The sequence below is a fragment of the Dipodomys ordii genome, unplaced genomic scaffold (assembly GCF_000151885.1).
Source record: "Dipodomys ordii isolate 6190 unplaced genomic scaffold, Dord_2.0 Scaffold21, whole genome shotgun sequence".
Classification (NCBI taxonomy): Eukaryota; Metazoa; Chordata; class Mammalia; order Rodentia; family Heteromyidae; genus Dipodomys; species Dipodomys ordii.
This window is the reverse complement of record NW_012267237.1, coordinates 4957693-4978194: the sequence shown is the minus strand read 5'-3', so window position 1 is coordinate 4978194 and position 20502 is coordinate 4957693. Positions and strand designations below refer to the sequence as shown.

General features: G+C 41.6%; 1 protein-coding gene across 1 annotated transcript in view; it reads right to left on the bottom strand.

The window, feature by feature from the left end:
- Positions 1-20502, bottom strand: part of Adcy2 (adenylate cyclase 2 (brain)) — a 319852-nt gene that overhangs the window by 123873 nt on the left and 175477 nt on the right. Inside the window, exon 3 of the mRNA XM_013013878.1 lies at positions 18146-18295. Coding sequence (XP_012869332.1) covers positions 18146-18295 — 150 coding nt within the window. The remainder of the gene's footprint in view (positions 1-18145; positions 18296-20502) is intronic.

Genomic DNA, 20502 nt, shown 5'->3' with positions numbered 1-20502 from the left:
ACATGGGGCATGAAGACTAAAGGTTGATGACAATACATGTCCTAGAGTTTCAGCTCTTACACTTAGCTACTTCATTCCTATTAGGCTAAGTGTTATCCATAGTGTGAGGGAGCTAACCACATACATCCTTTTGCAGGTGAAGCCGAAATGCTTAATTACCTTGGCACTCTTGTAATTTTAAAACAATGCTACCGATGGCTTCCTTCTAGACTTCAAATCTAACCACACTGGAGATTCAACCACACCAAACATACAGTTCATACAGTTTGATCTTCCTCGATATTACAGCATTGGAAGAAGTTTTGAAATTTGAAAGAGGGAGTCCTCCAGCTGTGTTCTCTAAGAATCATTGCAGTTCTGTTGGGCCATTTGCAGGTCCTAGATTTCTCCCCCGCTCTCTGCCCCAGCCCTGAGGTTGTTCCTGGGTTTTGAGACAGGGTCTGTCTACATGGCTGAGGCCACTTAGCTCTGCATGCTATGTTATTACATGTAGAACACCCACACGTGTCAAAAGCTCAGCAATGCCCTGTTATAATAATTATTGCATATAATTTTGTGTGTTTTGAAAAATCGGAGAGAAGAACAACAGCACGTATTGAGCTTGTCGTATTTATCTGAAAGTGATTTCTTGGTTGACAGTTTTCTTTGTACTTTCAGACCTTTGAACACACCATCCCACAACCCTTCCACCTCCACTGTTCCTCATAAGAAATCAGCCTTCATCTAATAGGCTTCCTTTCTAAGTGAAGACATTGTGCTTGGAGTTCAGCATTTCTACCCTGAGATGCCTCTGGGTGTGTGTGGATTTCTTTGCATTTATCTTACTTGGAGTTCTTTTAATTTTTGGATTCAGTAAATCTGGGGAAATGTCACCTATGAATTGATTCTGGGGAAATGTCACCTATGAATTGATTTGTTTTCTGCTCTTTCTCTGTATCTGCTCCTTTGGGACTCCTATGGTGCCTTTCCTGATGGATGGGGCAGGGTCCTGAAGACTTTCTCCTGCTGCGTTCCTCTTCCTCCACTTCTCCAGTCCCCACAGTATCTACTTTTCTGCCTTCAAGTTTACTGATTTCTTCTTCCAGTTCAAATCGACCATTGCTCCCTTGCAACAACTCTCATTTAAGTTATGGTATTTTGTGTTTGTTTTTGTTGGTCATGGGGCTTGAACTCTGGGCCTGGGCGCTGTCCCTCTGCTCTTCAGCTCAAGATGTGTGCTTTACCGCTTGAGCCACAGCACCACTTCCATTTTTCTGGTAGTTTATTGGAGATAAGAGCCACATGGACTTTCCTTCCCCAGGCTGACTTTGAACCACGACGCTCAGATCTCAGCCTCCCGAGTAGCTAGTATTACAGGTGTGAGCCATCAGCGCCCAGCAGTACTTTTAATTACAGAATTTTTATTTGGATCCTGCTGCAATTTCTGTCAGTCTGTTGACGGTCTTATGAAAATGAGACCGTGTCCTCATTCTTTCCTTTATTTTTAGCAAAGTCTTTTTAATTCTTTGAACATATTTGTTATGGCCTCTTAGAAGTCTTTGAGGCTTAGATGAAACTTTCAAGGTCCCTCACCAAACAGTGCTTGATGACAAGGAATCATCCATCTATAGAAGGCCTGCCTTCAGGAGAAGAGAATGATTTTATATTTTTAGATGCAGAAATATGTATGTATGTGTATATAAATGATGTCAGGGATGTGATTTCACCTCTTGGTTCATACAGCCTGAAATGTTTGCTGCTTGCCCCTTACATAAAAATATTTCTGTCAATGCAGAAAGAAAACAAAACACTAAGACAGACAGGTAGACAAACAAAGAAGGAAAGAAAGAAGGACAGGAAGGAAGGACAGCCAAAGAGGTAAGGAAGAAGAGGATGAAGAGGAAAAAAAGGAAGCTGAGGAAGAGGAGAAGAAATGAGGAAGTAGAGGAAAAGAAGGAGAAATGGAAAAGGAGAAAAATAGAAAAGGAGGATGGGAAGGGAGAAGAGGGAGAGGCAAGGAGAGGACTGGGGGAGGAGTACAGAGATATGATGGATTCAAGCAGGCGAGGTGAGACTTCAGGGTGGGGTCAGAAGGTTGAGGATCATGTTGGTGCGGTATCGGTGACCGTCATGACTTACTGTGGTCACAGAGTTTTTCTTTAATGTGGGCACTGGGCAGAAACAACACAGGAATATAGGGAAAGGTGACAGTGAGTATTAGAGCTCCTTTGGGAATATACCAAATTCTTTGAAGTGGGACAGAGAGCCCCATATCCTCGATACAAGGGAAAGGGTGTGGTTGCAAACAGAGCTGGAAATAGGGTCAGATGCCTGGGGTGCTGTAGGCCATCCTAAGATGAGAGCATCAGACACTGCTCCCCCAGGTGAGGGTGAGGAGCAGACACCCTCTGATGGACTTTGTCTCACACTTTTTACCAGCATCAGTGAGTAGTGCAAGGTTTCTTTGTGACACATCCATAGATGACACTATGTACCCTGTTCAGCGTCCACCTCCTTCATCCTCCCTCAGCCCCGTCTTCCACTTCCTAAGCCAGTCTCCACAATCTTCACTTTTCCAATGCACACGCTGATCACACTCACCACCCTCTCTCTGAACTCATCTTCCGGCCTCACACCCGTACCCTACACAGGACCTGCATTACAATCCTGCCATTAGTCTAGCTTTGTTTTGTTTTTAGCATATGCTCACGCCACTCGGAATGGTAATCATCAAGATCACAAACAACAACAAGCTATATGGTCTTTAAAGGGCATAATAGGAGTTCATAGCTGATGTCTCATGCCTGTAATCCTAACTACTTGGGAGACTGTGCTCTGGAGGAGGAAGGGAGGGAAGGGAGGGAGGAAGGGAGGGAGGGAGGGAGGGAGGGACGGGAATAGCTTGGCCATACTTAGGAGATTTTGTTCTCAACTGATCATTAGGGACAATGTGAGCGCCTGCCATCCTAGATTATTCTGGAGGACACCCTGTGAATTGTGGCTCAGGCTAGACTTGGCAGAAAAGTTGGTGAAACTCCATTTGACCAGAAAGAAGCTGAGTGTGATGGCTAGTACCAGCACTTGTCATTCCAAATGCAATGGGAAGCTTGAAAAAAAGCAGCCACTGATCACTAGTGGCTCACTCCTGTAGTCCTAGCTACTCAGGAGGCTGAGATCTGAGGATCATGGTTCAAAGCCAGCCCAAACAGGAAAGTCTGTGAGACTCTTATCTCCAATTAAGCACCCAAAAACCAGAAACAGAGCTGTGGCTCAAGTGGTAGAGTGCTAGCCTCGAGCAAAAGCACTGAGGGACAGCGCCCTGGCTCTCATTCTAGTGGCAGGACCCCACAGACAGACTAATCACATTTCAGGCAATCATCTGTCCAACAAGCAAGACTCCATCTCAAAAACAACCAGCATATGGCTCTGTGGTAGAGCACATGCCTAGCAAATGCAAGGCCCTGAGTTCAGAGCCCAGTATTACAAAGAAATACAAGAAAACAAGAAAAAAGTATTTCATTCATAAACAAAAAAAGTATTTTCCTCAAATTTAGAATAAATAGCAGAAAAAAACTTGTTTCATTACCCCACCCCTCTCTCAAAATGCCATCATAGCTTAGCAAAGGCTATGTTTAGAAATGTTTTCAAATGCCGGAGTTGGTTAAATTTACCCTACATATACACTACAAATATTGAGATTTTTAGCTGTGTATTCTACAAATTTCTGATGTTTCCTTAAAGGAACTGGGCATCTAATAAGCTCACCTTTATCAGAATATAAACAACAGAAGTTAACTGTTCATTCCACGTTGCTACACACTACATAGAAATATTTCTAGCTCTCAAAAACCAAGAACATTTTATTCAGTTGTGGCTCAAATGAAACCTAAAACAGTAAAATTACATTTCCTATACTATTCATATCTGAAAGTTGTCATGTTGTTGAAACAGGACTTTTGTTCAGTTAACGCCTATCTCCAAATTTCAATCCTGCTTCTATGACCTTGAGAACATAAAAATGACAGCATTTTCTAGCTAGAGACATGATTTATAACAGATCACACATATTTATTACACTTGTTTTATGTTCAATAAGTTTAGAGTCTTATCTTCCGAGCAATCATTGTTTGCCTAAGCCATAACCACAGGCAAAAAAAACCCCACAAAACTTTGCTCAGTTCCACTAGTTGGAAAGCTTGACAGAAAATCTATTATGCTTACAATGGTAAAAATGACTTGCTCACATATTTAAAATAATGCACTCACTTTGCACAACAAAATTCTAGTGAATGCCAAAAAGTCTTAATTCATTTTATCTATAATTATCATCTTCTGGGTTTTATAGTTTAAATTTGCCCCATTGTGTATACATGTATACACACACACACATATTTGTATATTTCAGGTCTCACAGGAAGTTCTTGATTCTATCAAATTTTACTTACAAAAGTTTTCTTACATTATTAGGTAACCCCATCTATTTATATGCAATATGACTCAATAGATATTCATTGCATGAAACCATTAGTGTGAATAATATTGACACTTTGGGGCTATCCATTGATAATATCCATATCAATGGCAAATTTTATTTTGGGGGGCAAAATTGTGTTTTTTTCCTACTAGATGTTATAGTACTCTTCATTTTAAATATGAAAATTACTGTCTAATGGGGAAATTTTATCCTTTAGCTTGGTGTAGAGTTCCTTACGGTAAGTGTGCCCGAGTACTCACAATTAAAATCATGGCTGCCCTGTGCCAGGGAACTCTGTGGGAGCAAATGCCTTCAGAGGAGAGAGAAGGGTTTAAGGAAAAACATCTCAGAACCATAGCTACATAATGAGATGTACTAAAAACATAAAAAGTCAACCAGCGGTGTCATTTTTCTTTGACAGTTTAGGCAAAATTGAAAATAATAGAAAGATGTAAAACCACAGCCCGCTGGGCAGAAAGGAAATCTACTGATGATAAAGCCCAGGCCTTCATCTTCCACTAGAGGAAACGGAGTCCCAGTGAGCAATGAAATCATTCTCAATTCTTTGGATTTTCCCCAGGTCCTTTTAGGGGAAGGAGAAAGAAAGGGGGAGGACCAATTTTATTGCACTTCGAGTCTTAAATATTTCAGTGGATGTGAAAGAATATCAGGTAAACTGAGGCCAAGGACTGTGAGGCTACAGCAGCTGTAGACAGTTAGATAGTTATAGTTCTAAAACTTTGCCCAATGATAGTAGAGAGGGAAGAGAAGATAAGAAGAAGAATCTAATATCCAGTAATGTAAGAATTGGCTCCTAGGCTTCATTAGTTCTTCACCTTCCTCAGTTTGCTCTTTTCTACATTTTAAGAGCTATCAACCAGGACTGCGAATTTCCAAAGGCTTATGTCTAAGTGTTCATACAGTAGTTCAGACTTCATGTGGGACTAACGACTGGCACATCACGGAATCAAAGAGGAGAGGCTGAGGTGTCTAGTTGCCTTCTTCCGGCCTAGGGGCTGAGGGTCCTCAGGCAGCAAGTGCTCTCTATCACTGCTCGCTACCTCGGGCCTTTGCACTTGGAACAATCCCATGAAGCAGACGCTGTTATTATTCAAGCTTTACAGATTCAGGAAACTGAGGCCCCGAGAGTATAATATCCATCAAAAGCACTTCCCCGGGGTTTGTGAGCTGAGCGGGTGCGGGCTGTGGTGTGAGGAGCTGAGCTGGGTTCGTGTTCTGATGGACAAGGGGATGTTTGCCGAGAGGCCTCTGGGCAGGATTCTGTCCCACCTGTCTCAGGTTCCCCACCTGACTGTTGTAAACTTTTCTAGAGAAATGCTGAGTGCGCCGGGGCCTGGGACACAATGGGGAACCAGCCCAACGCAGGACACCGCCTTGCTGTGCCACGGTCAGCTTCCCCCAGCTTTCAGTTAAACATCTTCAACCTCCACCCCATGTACCTGTGGCCTAACGCCACAGGACAAAGTAATCCAATGGGACAAGATGTCCTGAAGAACGCGGTGTCCTCAGAGGAAAGGTGCAGGAGTCAATAATAACCAGTTATGTTTGTGAAGTATTGCAGAAGTTTCTGGCTTTCCCCCTTAACCGTAACACCACTATTTACTTGGTCCTTAAACTGAACTTTTATTATACCTGGGTGGGAAAGGAGTGTGAACCATTGAGTGTGTTAAAGTGCACCCTTGAAGGACATGCTCTGTCCTTATAGAAACAAAGCTTTTTTTCCCCCTCATTTGCATTAAATTCTGATCTACGCTGTTGAACCTAAAAAAAAATCTAATTCCTTCAAACTGTACAAAATTAAAAGAATTCACTCTGACTTAACCATGGAATGAACTACTGCACACACACACACACACACACATAATCTTTTAGATAAGACATCACAATGTTCCCCAAGATAAATTTATCCAATTAAAAAAATTCAGACTTTTCATTTTTGCTACTTAGTGCTATTTTTACATTAACTATAATTATTTACTCATTTTATTTATTTTGTCACAGTTTATTTTTTAACCCCAACCCTTTATCTCTTTTAAGTTATTTTAAACTAGAAGACATCTTTGAATTACTTTGTTACAGTAGATGTATAAAAGTTGCATTTTCTGAATGCATACACACCTAAAAGACTTTAATCTTATTTGTAAGCAGTAGTTGGATTTGGTATACAAGTTGAAATTCAAAATATTTCCCTTCAATCATAAGATTTTTTTTCTCTCCTGATTGCTAACACCTGGTAGTGTTGATGAGAAATGCAAATCAGACTCTCTTCCCACAGCAGTTAACCTAGACAGCCCCCCTTCCCCCCCAACACACTTTTTATTTCTTGAATCTTTTAGGATTTCTCTCTTTATTCTTAACCCTAAAATCTTAGCATAGCAAAGTCTCCTGTGGGTATCTGGAGTGCCTGTTGAATAAATAAAGATTCAAGCTCTTTACCACTTCCTCGTGTTTTTTCCAAGTTATAAAAAAGCATCTCCAAGTAATGAATTTTTATACCTTCTTCTTGAAAGGAGGCAATGATTTGATTAGGAATTTGTTCCCTGACATAATGATCCGGTCCAGCTGCCTTTTCTTCCCAAAGTTCATACACCAGCCTGAGGATAAGGACTAGAGTTCCTTTCATCTTACCAGTGTCTGCTATTTCCTTATTCAGAATGTGTGGGGCAGGGAAGTCCTTGTGGTCTCTGGGTTGCAGAAGCTCACTCTTCTCTAAGGTCTTTGAAGATGGGAATGTGAGCTTTGTATTCATTATAATTCTTAAAAACTGCTCCCTGAAGTCAGCCAGACGTCAAAGAGCCTCACCCATCCTTCTGCCCTGGTACAAAATACAGACTCCACTTGTATAGAAGTTCTTCTGTCCATATAGAGTTCACGTGAATACGTAACATTGGAAGCAAATGCTTCCAGATTAAAATGCTTATGATACTCAAGCTCAGCTGAGGTAGGTTATGTAATTATCCCTAATGGACAAATGAAAAAAATCAATGACCAGAATGTCAAGGGCCTTCCCCAAGGCCACACAGGCTTCAAGGGTTTCCAAAGGATTTAAAATCAAATAGCATAGAACCCGCACTAGGCTTATGACAATTGCGTAATACTACCTCTGAATAATCATTCAGAGGGCATCTGTTAATAGCACTGCATTATTAAACAGACCAGCCCCTGGAATTAATCATGCCTTGGGAGAATTAATATGGTTTTGCTGCATGCTATGAGCTTGATGAGTTAGGGGACACTGACAAACCGAAGCAAGCAAGCACGTGGCCACGAACAAGGTGAAGAACTGCAATGTGAAGGAAGAATCTACACAGCTGAGTGCTCACTGTAGACGAGGAAGGCAAAGAAGGCTGACAGAGAGTTGGGGTTGTGGGAACGAGGAGCCACGGAGACACCCAGAATGACAGAAGAACGTGGTTTGGGCAGAGGTGAGGTTTGGGCATTCATGCCTATTATATTGATGGAAAATCGGTCTGCAACTCGGAAAAGTACAAGCAGAATTCCTGCTGAGAGTAAAGTCAGCAACCTGGACAGGATGAACAGAATGCCAGAGGAGAAAGCTCAGCCACAGAAGTGGAGAGCAGATGCTGCAGGACTAAGAAATGAGTGGGGGGGCAGGGAGGGAGGAAGCAGAAAAGTGTCTTTGTCTTCCATAGATATGGAAAGGAAAGAAAAAGACAAACAATGCCCTGTGATTTTCCAAGAATGGCTTCCCCCTAAAGTGGAAACACACACACATACACACAAAAGACAAACAAGAAAGAAACATAACCAAAGTGAGGATGAGGGTGAAAACTCATGAGTGTCAGCAAGTGTTTTTGGCTGGGCTGGATTTAGGCGGATGGATGAACAATGAGATTTTGGAAGTGGGTAAAATTTCAAAGCACATCAAACACTATCAAAAGGGGGCAGGAAGAGCTAAGAAAGAGGAGTGAAGGGGCAAATAGGATCAAATGTGTTACACATATGTGTGGAAATATCCCAGCAAAGCCAGTGTATAGCTGAGAACATACAATGAAAAAGAATTAGCTGTGAATGAGATACAGCATTGCAAAGACTTCAAGTGGGAGGAAGCAAGATTAGAGACATTCTTATGGTATATCTCAGAAGAGATAAGTTTTGGAGTTTATGTAGGTTCAAACACGTAAGAAATGGACACGTAAGAAATGGACTCGTATTTATGAACAAAGAAGACCAGACATGCAAGATGAGGACCATTTAGATCAGCAGTAATTATAAAGGTAAAATGTTAGTAAGGATCCCAAGATACTTTGGAAATAGGATAGACGCCTTAAGAATCACACTTTAAAAGAAAATGTGAAATAGAATGACATTATAAAAAGAGATTAGGAAACAATACTAAACATCGGAAAACACAATGAAATTTTCTTGATATGATTCTGACAAGTACAGATTGACTAAATTTATCTCCCTAAAGAGCAACGTAAGTTTAGTTTAGAAACTTCACGATGTAAAAGAGAAATGCTTAAGGAAACCAGAAAAAAAATTATCCACAGAGTTTTGTATTTAATTCTAAAAAAAAAAAAAAAGAAAAAAGTTGGTTCTCCTCCTTGGAAGCACAGAGCCTCCACAGGCCCGAGACACTGAGGCCCAACTCTGAAGCCCTGATTCCAGACAGCCTGGTCAACAACAGGAGAAACCCAGCAGTGTGGCTCCCGAACGGCTCCTGCCAACCCCAACTCACAATGCCTCCACTTACGTCATTCTCACCGCGCAATGGTGTGCCAACATTCCCATAAAAACCATCTGCCTCTGACATCAATAAATTATACAGGGGATTGAGTACTAATAAGTAGGCTTCAGGGTGAATGATTTTGCCCTCCTATAGGCTAATGGAATTTTTCTGACCCCATTAAAGAAGGCTGGTCTAGGCTTCCCTGTTCAGTAGAGTAGGCCGCATGAATTCATTTTGAACTTATGATATTTACAACTTCTGATGGCTTTGGTTGGCATAAGCACATAGTAAATCACAGAGTGTTCCCACAGGGGTCAGGGAGAAAGCACTTCTGCAGTGAAGGAGACGTGTGCGGAGTGTCCCCGGAACAGATGAACTGCTCTCCGACTGTTTCCCTGAACACTGTTTATAATCAGACGACAGAGGTCGTGACCTCCATAGCAGCATAACCTACACGATTCCGGAATGAAATTATTGATACTCTGCGAGAACTTTTGGAGAAAACTTTAAAATCTTACAGACTGGCCTATATTTTGATTTTAAAAAAAACAAACATTTCTGGATAAGAAGCTTTAAGTAGTACTGTATTCAGAAAGTTGTAAAAAGATCTCACATTGTATGTAGAAACATAAACATGCCCCAAATCAAAGTTGAATATGAAAGAATATATATCTGAAGGGCAATGATAGACTTGTAAAATATAGTAAATATTGAAACCACCTGTGAAGGTTTTGGGCCAAGGACCTAGGAACAGATGTCCGAGTGAAGGGCGAAGCTCAACTTGGCTTAAGAATGTTTATTTTTAAAAATAAGTGTGACAAACAAGACCGTTAATAAAATGAAACACAGAAAGATAATGTACCAATAAGAAAAAAGAAACATATATTTGTCTTACTCCAATTGTCACCTAAGTTATTCTGGAAGTTTGGATTGCTGTGTAATTGCTGTGTGTTTTTTTAAATCTTGTTTGTACAACTCAGTTTTAGCACACATGAAACAGAGGTTGAGATGAAAGTTCACAGAATCCGAGGTTACTGATTCAGATGTAGGGACAGTTTGGTTCCACATGGCACAGAAGCCCCTCTCTCCTCATACCTGTCCCTACTGACCCCATCGCCCAAGCCCTTGTAAGTGTCTAAGGCAGCAGTCAGTGAAGACAGGCACAGAAGCATCGGATTTTCAACCCCCTCACCCCTCTCCTCATAGGTGCTTCAAGGAGTGAAAACTGGGCATCCAGCAGGTGAAAACCTTGAAGTATGAGAGGGTGGGGTTTGATGACTCATTCTGTAATCCTAGATGAGGGAAGTAGGAGACACCCTCAGAGAGACCCTCTCTGAAAAACTAAACAGAAATAGCCGACGCTGTGACTCAAACGGCAGAACACTCATCAAGCAACTGCAAAGAGTGAATTCAAACCCTCGTACCATAAAAAAACAAAAGAAAGCATAAAACTGGATATATAAGAAAAGCCAGTTTTCTGGTGACGCTGATCAAGATGCATGATACTCATAAAGTGGCATATTAAATGAAAACCTTTTTGTACAACTCCTTGAAGATAATTTTAAACATAAATTGAAGAAAGAAAAGTAACTTTTCAAAAAACACCATGTCCATGGGAGGACTGTTATTTCTTCCAGTGGTGGGAAGATCCATTCTCTGTCCATGTAAGGCCCACAGAATCATTCGGTGCAGGGCATGATGGTCACGTGTTCACTGTCTGCTTCTCAACCCTACCTGCAGCCATCTGCATTGATAACTGCTCACAAATCATGTCATAAATACCTAAATTGCACCTAGCAAAATAAAAGCTCCCCACTCCTTGTGCCAATGTAGCACATCACTATCTCATGGGTGAAGAAAGATACCAGAACTTGAAATGATCAAGCTACCCTTTTGCAAAAACATCCATAAAATGTCATAAAACACATAGACTTCTCTTTTTCTGCATAGTAAAACTCTCAGTTTGGCTTGTGTGACACTTCATTTTTACACTGTTCATTTCCTAATCAAATAACTTCATGGTGCCCCAAACACAGAAGAGAATTGCCATAAATTCCAGCTTACATGGGAAAAGAAAGGAACATTTTTCACGAAGACATAAAAAAAAAAGTGCAAACTTTGTTTAAAGCCAAGCTTCTTTTTTGTATTATTCACCAGTAACTCTGAGAGATCTGTCAATTCGCTGTCGCATAGAATTTGTCATATTTTATGTTCACTTACATCACTGAGGAGGCACATTGCTCTTTAATGAAACTTTTTTCCTGTGTTTTTCAACGACGTACTCAAAATGCCACTCATCGCTCCTCAGGAGGCTGTTTGTAAGAAGGTGTCATGGCGCTGGAGCCTGGGCTGTGCATCTGCCACGAACCACCTCTTTTTATGGTTAGAAAGAGTTACTCACAATTTCCTCTGTGTACAAATACACCTTTTTGTAATATCCCTTCTTAAATATTTTCCTAACCCTTCCAGCTTCCCTGTGGTAGTAAAATTCAACAAAGTCTGAAGTAAAAATGATGGTAAGTACTGTTCTCATCAATGTCAAAATCAAACGCTGGTTCAAAGATTCCCTTCCACACACACTGACAAGCTGATGGAATCCACGAGCCAAGTGTTTTGATAAAGGTGAGCTTGCTTCAACGCACCTCCTTCAGCATATTGAGATGAATAGGCTGGGATACGTTCAAGAACGTATTGTCAAATCTTGACATAAAAATTACATCTTTCATTACATACTCAAGAACTCTGTGTCGATGCTACCTCTTGGAAAGAGACAGATGCTTCCAATGACAATGAGGTGACAGGCACTCGAGTTTGTTGAAATGGGTCAGCCAAAATCATGCTGGTACAGGGATCTGGGAGAGTGGACAACAGTCATTCTGTGCTGCTTAGTGTCTGCAGTCTTCACAAGCACCATTTTTTTGAGCAGTGAAGCAAGTGAGCTTCATGCTGTGAAAACGTAGGTCAACGCAGCTAGGTTCGTTCAGAGCAGCCCCGAGGTGCAGCTGTTCAGCAGTGGCCTGGGGCCTGCATGTAAGTCTGAAGAGAGGAGAGACGTAGGAATTGTTTCCCAAGAAGGTGTAAGGAATCTCACAAGTTCAAAGGTTGCCATAGGCCAGGAGAAGCTGAGGGCTGCAAGATTCATTTTTAGGGCTATCCATAATATTATACTAAGGATATAAAGAAAACTAATGGAATAATGGCCTTTGCCACCAGAGAATTCACAGTCTAGTAGAGACAGCAGGAATGTCGGCTGGGGAGGCCTGCTTGGAAGGCCACTGTCCCAGGCCATGGATGCCCAGGTCACCTCTCAGGGCATGATGGGAGTGTGGAGTCAGCTCTGCCCCTGGCAGATGTCCGGGTCACCTCATGGGGCATCATGGTATGTGGAGATGAGTCTGCCCCGTAATGATCCATGTTCAGGCAGCGCCATTGAGAGACGTTGGGGTGAAGACATCCTCTAGATACCTTCAAAGATGAGTATTGTTTTTAAAGTTTTTATTTAAATGCAATCACTGGATCTTATTTCCTGGTGACAGGGTTCACACAACCAAGCCTTGCCCAAAGAATGGCCATTTTCTTCAGGGCAGGCCTGGGTGTCATGTCTGCTGAAAACAACCCATTTCCACATCCAATGATCAGATACTTCCTCAGCAAAATAAGCCCTCATTTCTTAACCAATCTGGCCCCAAAGACAGATATCTAAAACAAGATCATAAGACAGAAAGAAATGAAAATGCCATTTGGAGAAGGCCAAGTGTAATTCAGTCCCCACTTAGAACCTGTCAGTCCTCATCAGTCCTCAAGTCCAGGTACCAGAAAGACAGCCTGGAGACTCTGTCCTCTCCAATCAAGAGTTGTCCCATGTGCTGTCCCAGGCTTCTTCACTTGTGGCTGCTTTATTTCTTTAATTCCACCGGCTGCTCAACCATCGTGACCTTCAGAAGGTAGGCTCTCTATTTATTTTACGCGTGGATGAATTGGTTTTAGAATTTACTTTTGTGATATAGCATCCCTATACTTCTAACACACAGTTAACCCTCATCAAGATTGGTTTTTCCCTAAGTTCCTTTTCATTTTGTTTACCATCATGCAGCATTTTGTGGCCTCCACCGTTTCTATGTTGCCATGTGCCTATTCTATATCACTTCTTCAGTGTTTCTCTCCAGCCAAAATCTTTCCTAGTGCCAACTGCGAGAATGTTTGCTAGCAGACAGAATGCAGGATACCTATGATTATTTAGTAATGCAGAAACCTGAAATTCTTTCCGAAAAAAAATCAACCAATCCTTCCATCATCCCTTCCTTTAAATCGCTGATTTGGAACAGAAGAAAGACATGAAGAAAATTATGTAAGATAACATATCAGAAACAAGACATGGCTTGCAATATTTTTCCAAAGGCACTACATTAAAACATAAAGCACAACACTAATTCCCAAGTTGGATAAGATAAAACCTGGCAATCATGCTTAGTAGTCATGTGACCTTGCACACATTGGACAGTTAGTTCCACTTGTTAAAACAGGAAAAGAGACATAAGATATAGAGTAGCTTAGAAGACAGCTTGGTGACATTTAATCTCTGCAACATGTGACTATGTTTGCTTACAGGACAAATGGGGTTTTTTCTCAATGTAATTAATTCCAGGAGATTATTCTGGATTATTCTGGTGATCCTGATGTAATTAAAGAGATTGTCAAAGGAGGTATGAGGGCTGGAGTCGAAGAAGAAAGAATCTGAATCACCAGATTTAGAAGAGATGAGAGAGACTGAGTAGAAGACTATTCCTGCAGGATTTGAGTGTGGAGGGAGTATGTAACTTCCTCTAGAAGTCTGAAGAGGCAAGAAGAATTCTGCTCTTCAAGCCTGCAAAAGCAGCCTTTGTAGCACAGTTGGACTTCTAACCCTTAAAAGCAATGTGATTATAATTTTTTTTGTTGGTCATGGGGCTTGAACTCTGGGCCTGGGCGCTGTCCCTCAGCTCTTCAGCTCAAAGCTAGTGCTCTACCACTTGAGCCACAGCATCACTTCTGGTTTTCTGGAGGTTTATTGGAGATAAAGGTCTCACGGACTGTCCTGTCTGAGCTGGCTTTGAATCATAATCCTCAGATATCAGTCTCCTGAGTAGCTAGGATTACAGGTGTGAGCCACCAGCACCCAGCTCTATTTTGTTTTAACCCATCAAGTTTGATGTAGTTTTTCATAGTAGCAATAGGAATCTGATGCAACAGTATTCCTAAAAGTACTAAACAGCTTGCCTGCCATTTTATGAAAACTGAAAGAAATATTAGCCACTTCTCTCTTTTCCTTCATGGAAAATAACTGAATACTTATAGTACATACATAGAATGATTCCACAAATACTTAAGGTAGCAATGCAAATGAGTGGTGCAATGCTACTATCTGCTAGTACAGTGGGAAAGAGGTGAGCACACTTTATGCTTTTCAGCCATGGTCACACTGGGATCACATGCTTGTTTCAGCGAGAGGAAAACAATTTTTCACTCAAAAACCAAAAGGAAGTTTGGTTCAGTGAACTCCCACTGAAGCGCAGCGTGCCTTCTATTGGAACGCGTTCCATCTTCAATCTTCAGGTAGTTTCCTGTTAAGGGAAACCATGTGAACACTCTTTAAACTTCTTTAAAATGGAGACACCATTCAAATGAAAGAAGATTTGCACTCTCCCTAAAAAAAGGCAAACCAGCTTTTACTCCTACGGAGCCAACATTAATTTCAACTTGCCACAGCAGTTAGGAGACAAGGTTCTTGTTTTGCTCTGAATCCAGCTCTCATCCAATTCCTGAGAGCCTACTGCCTACTCCAGAGAAATGCTCTTTTCTTAGGTCCAATAAAGAGCCATCTGTAATGCTGTGAGCAGCTCAGGAAAAAGCTGCAGGTTTCCTGCAGATGTGAAACATAAAACAAACAAACCACACACACACATCAACCATAAACTAAAAACTGAGCACAAGAAACACCTCCAGCTTGCCATCATGGCCTTGGTTCTAATGCACACATTCCTTTCCCTACCTAATAAAAACAATCCCATTGTCACTGTTCCTACAGGAGAGCACTTTTAGGGGGAGAATGCCACCCTGAGAAAAGCCATAAGGACCATTTTTATGTTTCATTTTCTCCTCCCCACCCCCCACACCTTGTATACAAATAGCCACTCTATTCAAACATTAATTGCAATACCTAGAAATTTTTCTCATTTGCACCTAGGAAAAGTACTACAAAATTTGAAAAAAGAAAGAAAGACAGACAGACAGACTAGAGAGTTGAGCAATTGTGGAAGGATTTAGGAATCACAGACCCTTCTCAAGATATCCACTGTTTATATCTCCCTTCGGTGCTGAAGAGGGCCGGTTTCTGGAGCTCCTCTGCTCCTTGATTTTTCTCCAAGGACCAAGAGAAAGGGAAAACAAAGCTGGGGAAGAAGGCCAAGAACTATTCAAGATGGTGGCTTCTCACCCTCTTGGGAGTATCAGCTTGTCTGAGGCAATCTCCATCATGTAACGCTGAGCCAGACAACATAGGCACACAAAGACTGACATGATTTTCTGGCTACTCAGCACATAGCCTCCCGCATGAAGGACCGCACAGGACTCCACCGTTTGCTAGAGTGACTGTGGATGAAGCAGTAAAGGTTGTTTGAACAGAGGAGGAAGAATTGACCTGGACCAAGCAAAAGCAGGCATGGGATCCAGCCCTCGATGACTATAGCCTGGCTGACACAGGAAGGCTCCGTGAAGACTGAGTAGATTGCCCTTGCCGATTCTTGTTTCCTAAAATCTACCAAATTGCATCTTAATGGTTTTTTAGCTGAGATAATTTCATGTTTCTACTTGGTTGCATGCTGTTCTGAAAAAGCACATTTATTTTCATTCTAGGAGATACTTTCTGAAACCTCTGTGGATGCGGACTGCTGAGGTGTCAATTCTATTCTGTTAAACATCTCAGACTTGAGTTTTTTCTTCCAAGTTTTCCTTGTGTCTTCCTTTGTTTGAAAAATAGTTATCTTCTCTATTTTTGTAAGAACTAATAAATATGTCAGGCACCAGTGGTTCAGGCCTGTAATCCTAGCAACTCAGGAGCTGAGATCTGAGGATCATGGTTCAAAACCAGCTTAGGGGAAAAAATATGTGATATTTTTTTATCTCTAACTAGCCATCACAAAGCCTGAAGTGAAGCTGTGGCTCAAGTACTAGCACATCAGATTTGAGCAAAAAAGCTCAGAGACAGTACCCAGGCACTGAGTTCAAGCCCTAAGACTGGCACATACACAAACACATGTACACACACATGCATACACACAGACACCACACAAACCACCCCACATCAAAGAAAACTAGCAAATGGTAAATGCATATGTTTGTGGGCATTCCCCTGAGCTGACCACGCGGATCCTCAGTTGCTACCTGCTTTCCCTCCATCAAGCCTCTTCAGAGAAACAGGATGGGTTGTTCAGTCAGTAGCCTTAAGTAAGAGCTTTTGTCAAAGCTCTTACTGCAAACATTAAGGTATATAATCTGTTTGCTTGTAATTCTAGTTTCATGTAGCCCTGATCCTATTCTGAAAAGAAAAATCCAGAGGTGATGGGAAAGGACCAACAAGCTCCATTTTTTTGAGAAAGAAAATATCTTTTCTAAAACATATCAACTCTAAGAGTACAGTGACACCAATAGCAAACATGTGCTACTTTCTGAGGCAGGGGAATTTTCTAGAACCCAGATATAGTGCCTGAAGAAAAACTAGATGCCGCTTCTACGTTAATAGCTGTCTACAGCTCTTAATATTATATCCAGTAATATATATAAAATTTATGTATATAAATACTTATGTACATATGTTACCATGTAATTTTTAAAAAGAATCCACGATGATTTTCAATACCAGTGAGAAAACAATGCCCATTGGCATACTGCAATGCCTAGAACCATGTTATTCACAAATGTTGCCTCAGCAAACATTTGCTAACCTGAACAAAGGACTATCCCTGCTTTCCAAAAGACAACTTGACTACTACTCATCAGTCCACACATAATAGTCCACTGCCAACGTGCAAAGGTTATTTTTTCACTCTCATCACCAAAACTCATTCTGATGAAATTTTATGGAATAGCTTAATTCAATGCAACTTAACAGAATCGTTAAGCATCTGCTATTTGCCAAGTACTGCTGACAGAAAAGGTCCTCTGACAATGGCTCATAGAGAAGAGGAACAGAGGTCACAGACTGCTGTACGAATTGTCACCTTCACACAGCAGGTTCTCAGTGACAAATGAATCCATGAACTCATGGCACACAGCACATCTCATGACCTTTACTGCAGCCAAGTGCATCAGCCGCAAGCCCTCCCTAGCACATCCGTTCTGCTGCCTTCCGCTGCTCTTGACAACCACATTTTCCTCTACACACCTCCTACCTGTCCAGTGTAATACCTTCTTCATCACCATCATTGTATTTTCCCAATGCACCTTTCTACGCACCATCCTCAAATATCTCCCAACCACATCAACTGACGATCCCAGCCACAGCTTCTCATCATTGACCTGTGTAGACGAGGGGTGGGCAACACACACTGCTAGGTGGGAGAGGCTCACTCGGGTTTCTACAAGGAAGACTCTTGCCACAAATACCAAGCAGGTCCTGGTGCCCCAAGGAGGCTCAGTGATGGTCACGTCATTTCTGCCAGGTGCTTGGGGAGAGCAGCAGGTGTTGCGGCTGTCTGCAGGTGCGTGATCCTAAGTCTCTGGGGCTGAAGGCCACATGGAGAACATATCCCTTAGCTTATTTTTTGTCACAACTCCCAAGGGACAGAGCTCAGGGCTTTGCCTGGACAGAAAGCATCTCTTCTTTCTTTTGGGAGCTCATGAGTGAGTGAACTCCATATTCAGCCTTGAGATTACCACTATTTCAGTAATACCTAAAACAAGGTGGACAGAGGATGGAAAAACAAACCACCGCCGTACTTTACCTGCTGCCGTTTTTCAAATTCCAGCTTGATCCGGGACTTGATGCAATTGCACGTGTCCTGATATGTCTGCTGCAGAGCAAACTCCATGAGGTGCTTGTGGTAGGCTCCGGCCAGGTTCCCACAGATGAAAATGATCACATTGGCCAGGATCTAAAGAGACAGACAAAAGGAGCTGCTCAGTGCGGTGAACTCAGGTGAGGACAAAAGGAACGTGCCTGTTAGCTTAAGAATTCAAAAACAATGGCAGGAGGTTAATGATACTTCTGTTTCCCAGCTGACACTCTTAATGACATAATGGAGAGCATCAATTTTCATTTGGGATTTGATCCTCTTCCTGGCAATTTGGGTCCTCCCTCCCTCGTCTGGGCAGTATTTTCTTTGTATTTGTATTTGTATTGTATTTGTATTTGTATTGGCTAATACAATATGGACATCCCCCTACCCAGCGTAGGGGGATGGTATGTTTAATACCACTCTGTTGTGGGTGGGGAAAAGTCTATGCTATACCATGTTCCAGTAGACCCAGAATGACCTACATGGAGCAGAGCTCCCCTGGCCCATCTGCCATCTACCACAGTAATGACATGGTGGTCACCACAACACGACTGCTAAGACTTGATACATTCATGCTGCTTTCTCACCAGAATGGCATTCACTGAGCCCTTTGTTTATCAGGGAGTAAGGTAGCCTTTCAATTTCCTTTCAGGACATATGACTTAACTATTCTTTTGAAGACAAAATCAAGTCATGTTCACCATCATATGAAAAGCAAACAAAAAGTACAAGGAGAATATGAAATCACAACCCTAGGAAGAACGCTGCATCCACTGGGCCCTGTCTACCCAGCTCACGCCTGCGTTCTCAACACCGGTGCCAAACTTGATTCTGTCAAGACCCTGGTCTCCTCGTGTTCTAAAATGCCAGAGCTCATTTCAATCATGGTTTGGGGTTTTTCTATTTTTAACTTAATAGTGAATCAAAAATATTTTAAGAATCCAGAAAAGATGTAGAAATAGGACTCTGAATGTTCAGATGATGTCGAGTCTATCACACTCATCAATCAGCTATGTAGATATGATGCGATACTACTTTTATCAGGTTAATATTTGGTTCATTTATATTATGTTATATTATCTACCTCACATACAATGCTTCACCTCCATATTTAAGCATTTCTCTAGACTATACTATCTATTATATATGGATTCCAAAGTCACACATATTTCAAGGGTGATCCTCCTCATATGATATGTTCTCAGCTTATCTGTGTTAGGAAAGACCTTCATCTGGCTATGGGGACGAATCAGCTGATCTCGGAGGAATGCTAGCAAGACCATTTATCCCTTGTCTGTCTTCTCCAGGCAGTTGTGACGGGAATGAGGAGGAAATTTTTCTCTCCATCTGCACAGTGTCTTGGGTTATCTCTTCATGCATTCTACCCAGAGGAAGAAATGAGATATTGATTTTGATCCCTTTCAAGCTCTTAGAAATATATTTGAGGATGGAGGGAAAGGCAGGATTGAGTTACAAATGAGAAGAGTGAGTTTCTTTCTCGATCAATTCAGAGAAGCGAGGAAGCCATGGTGCAGATGAATGAGCCCCCAGCCCCACCCTGCCTAATTCACCTTTCCAAGGATATTTGGGTGGAGAAGCTCTACAATCCTACATTCTCACAGCTTTCTACAAAATGTTCTCCTCTCCTCTGTACCAGTGTTTTACCACCCCTCCACTAGTTTAGGTGACTACACTTTTTTCTTCTGTTTTTTTAAAAAGTTTTATCACTAAAGGTGATGTACAGAGGGGTTACAATTACACAAGTAAGGTAATGAGTACATTTCTTCTTGAACAGTGTTACCCTCTCCCTCATTTTCTACCACTTTCCTCTCCCTGAGCCCCCTCCCCCCGAAGTTGTAAAGTTCATTTCCACCATGGTGTCTAGTGAGTATCACTGTAGAACTGGTTCACCCTTTGTCCCACCCTTTCTGTTATTCCCCTTTCCTTCCACAAATCAGATAAACGTATACACAAGACAAAGGGTACAGAAATAAAAAACAGTGACACCAGGGAATATAGCAAAGGAGAAAAAAAGAAAGAAAAAGGAAATAGCTATGTTTCCATCAGAAAGAATGACAATGTCCCATTTATAAGGCAATGGAGAGACTTGGAAAAAATATATTAAGGGAAGTGAGCCAGACCCAAAGAAACACAGGCTCATTTGTACTAACTAGAATATGTCTATAAGTCTACAACTTAATCCAAAAGACAAATAATTACATTTAGGCATGATTAATTAAACAGCACTATAAGCATTTGCACACTGAGAACAATGGAGGATATTCTTTTTTTTTGGGGGGGGG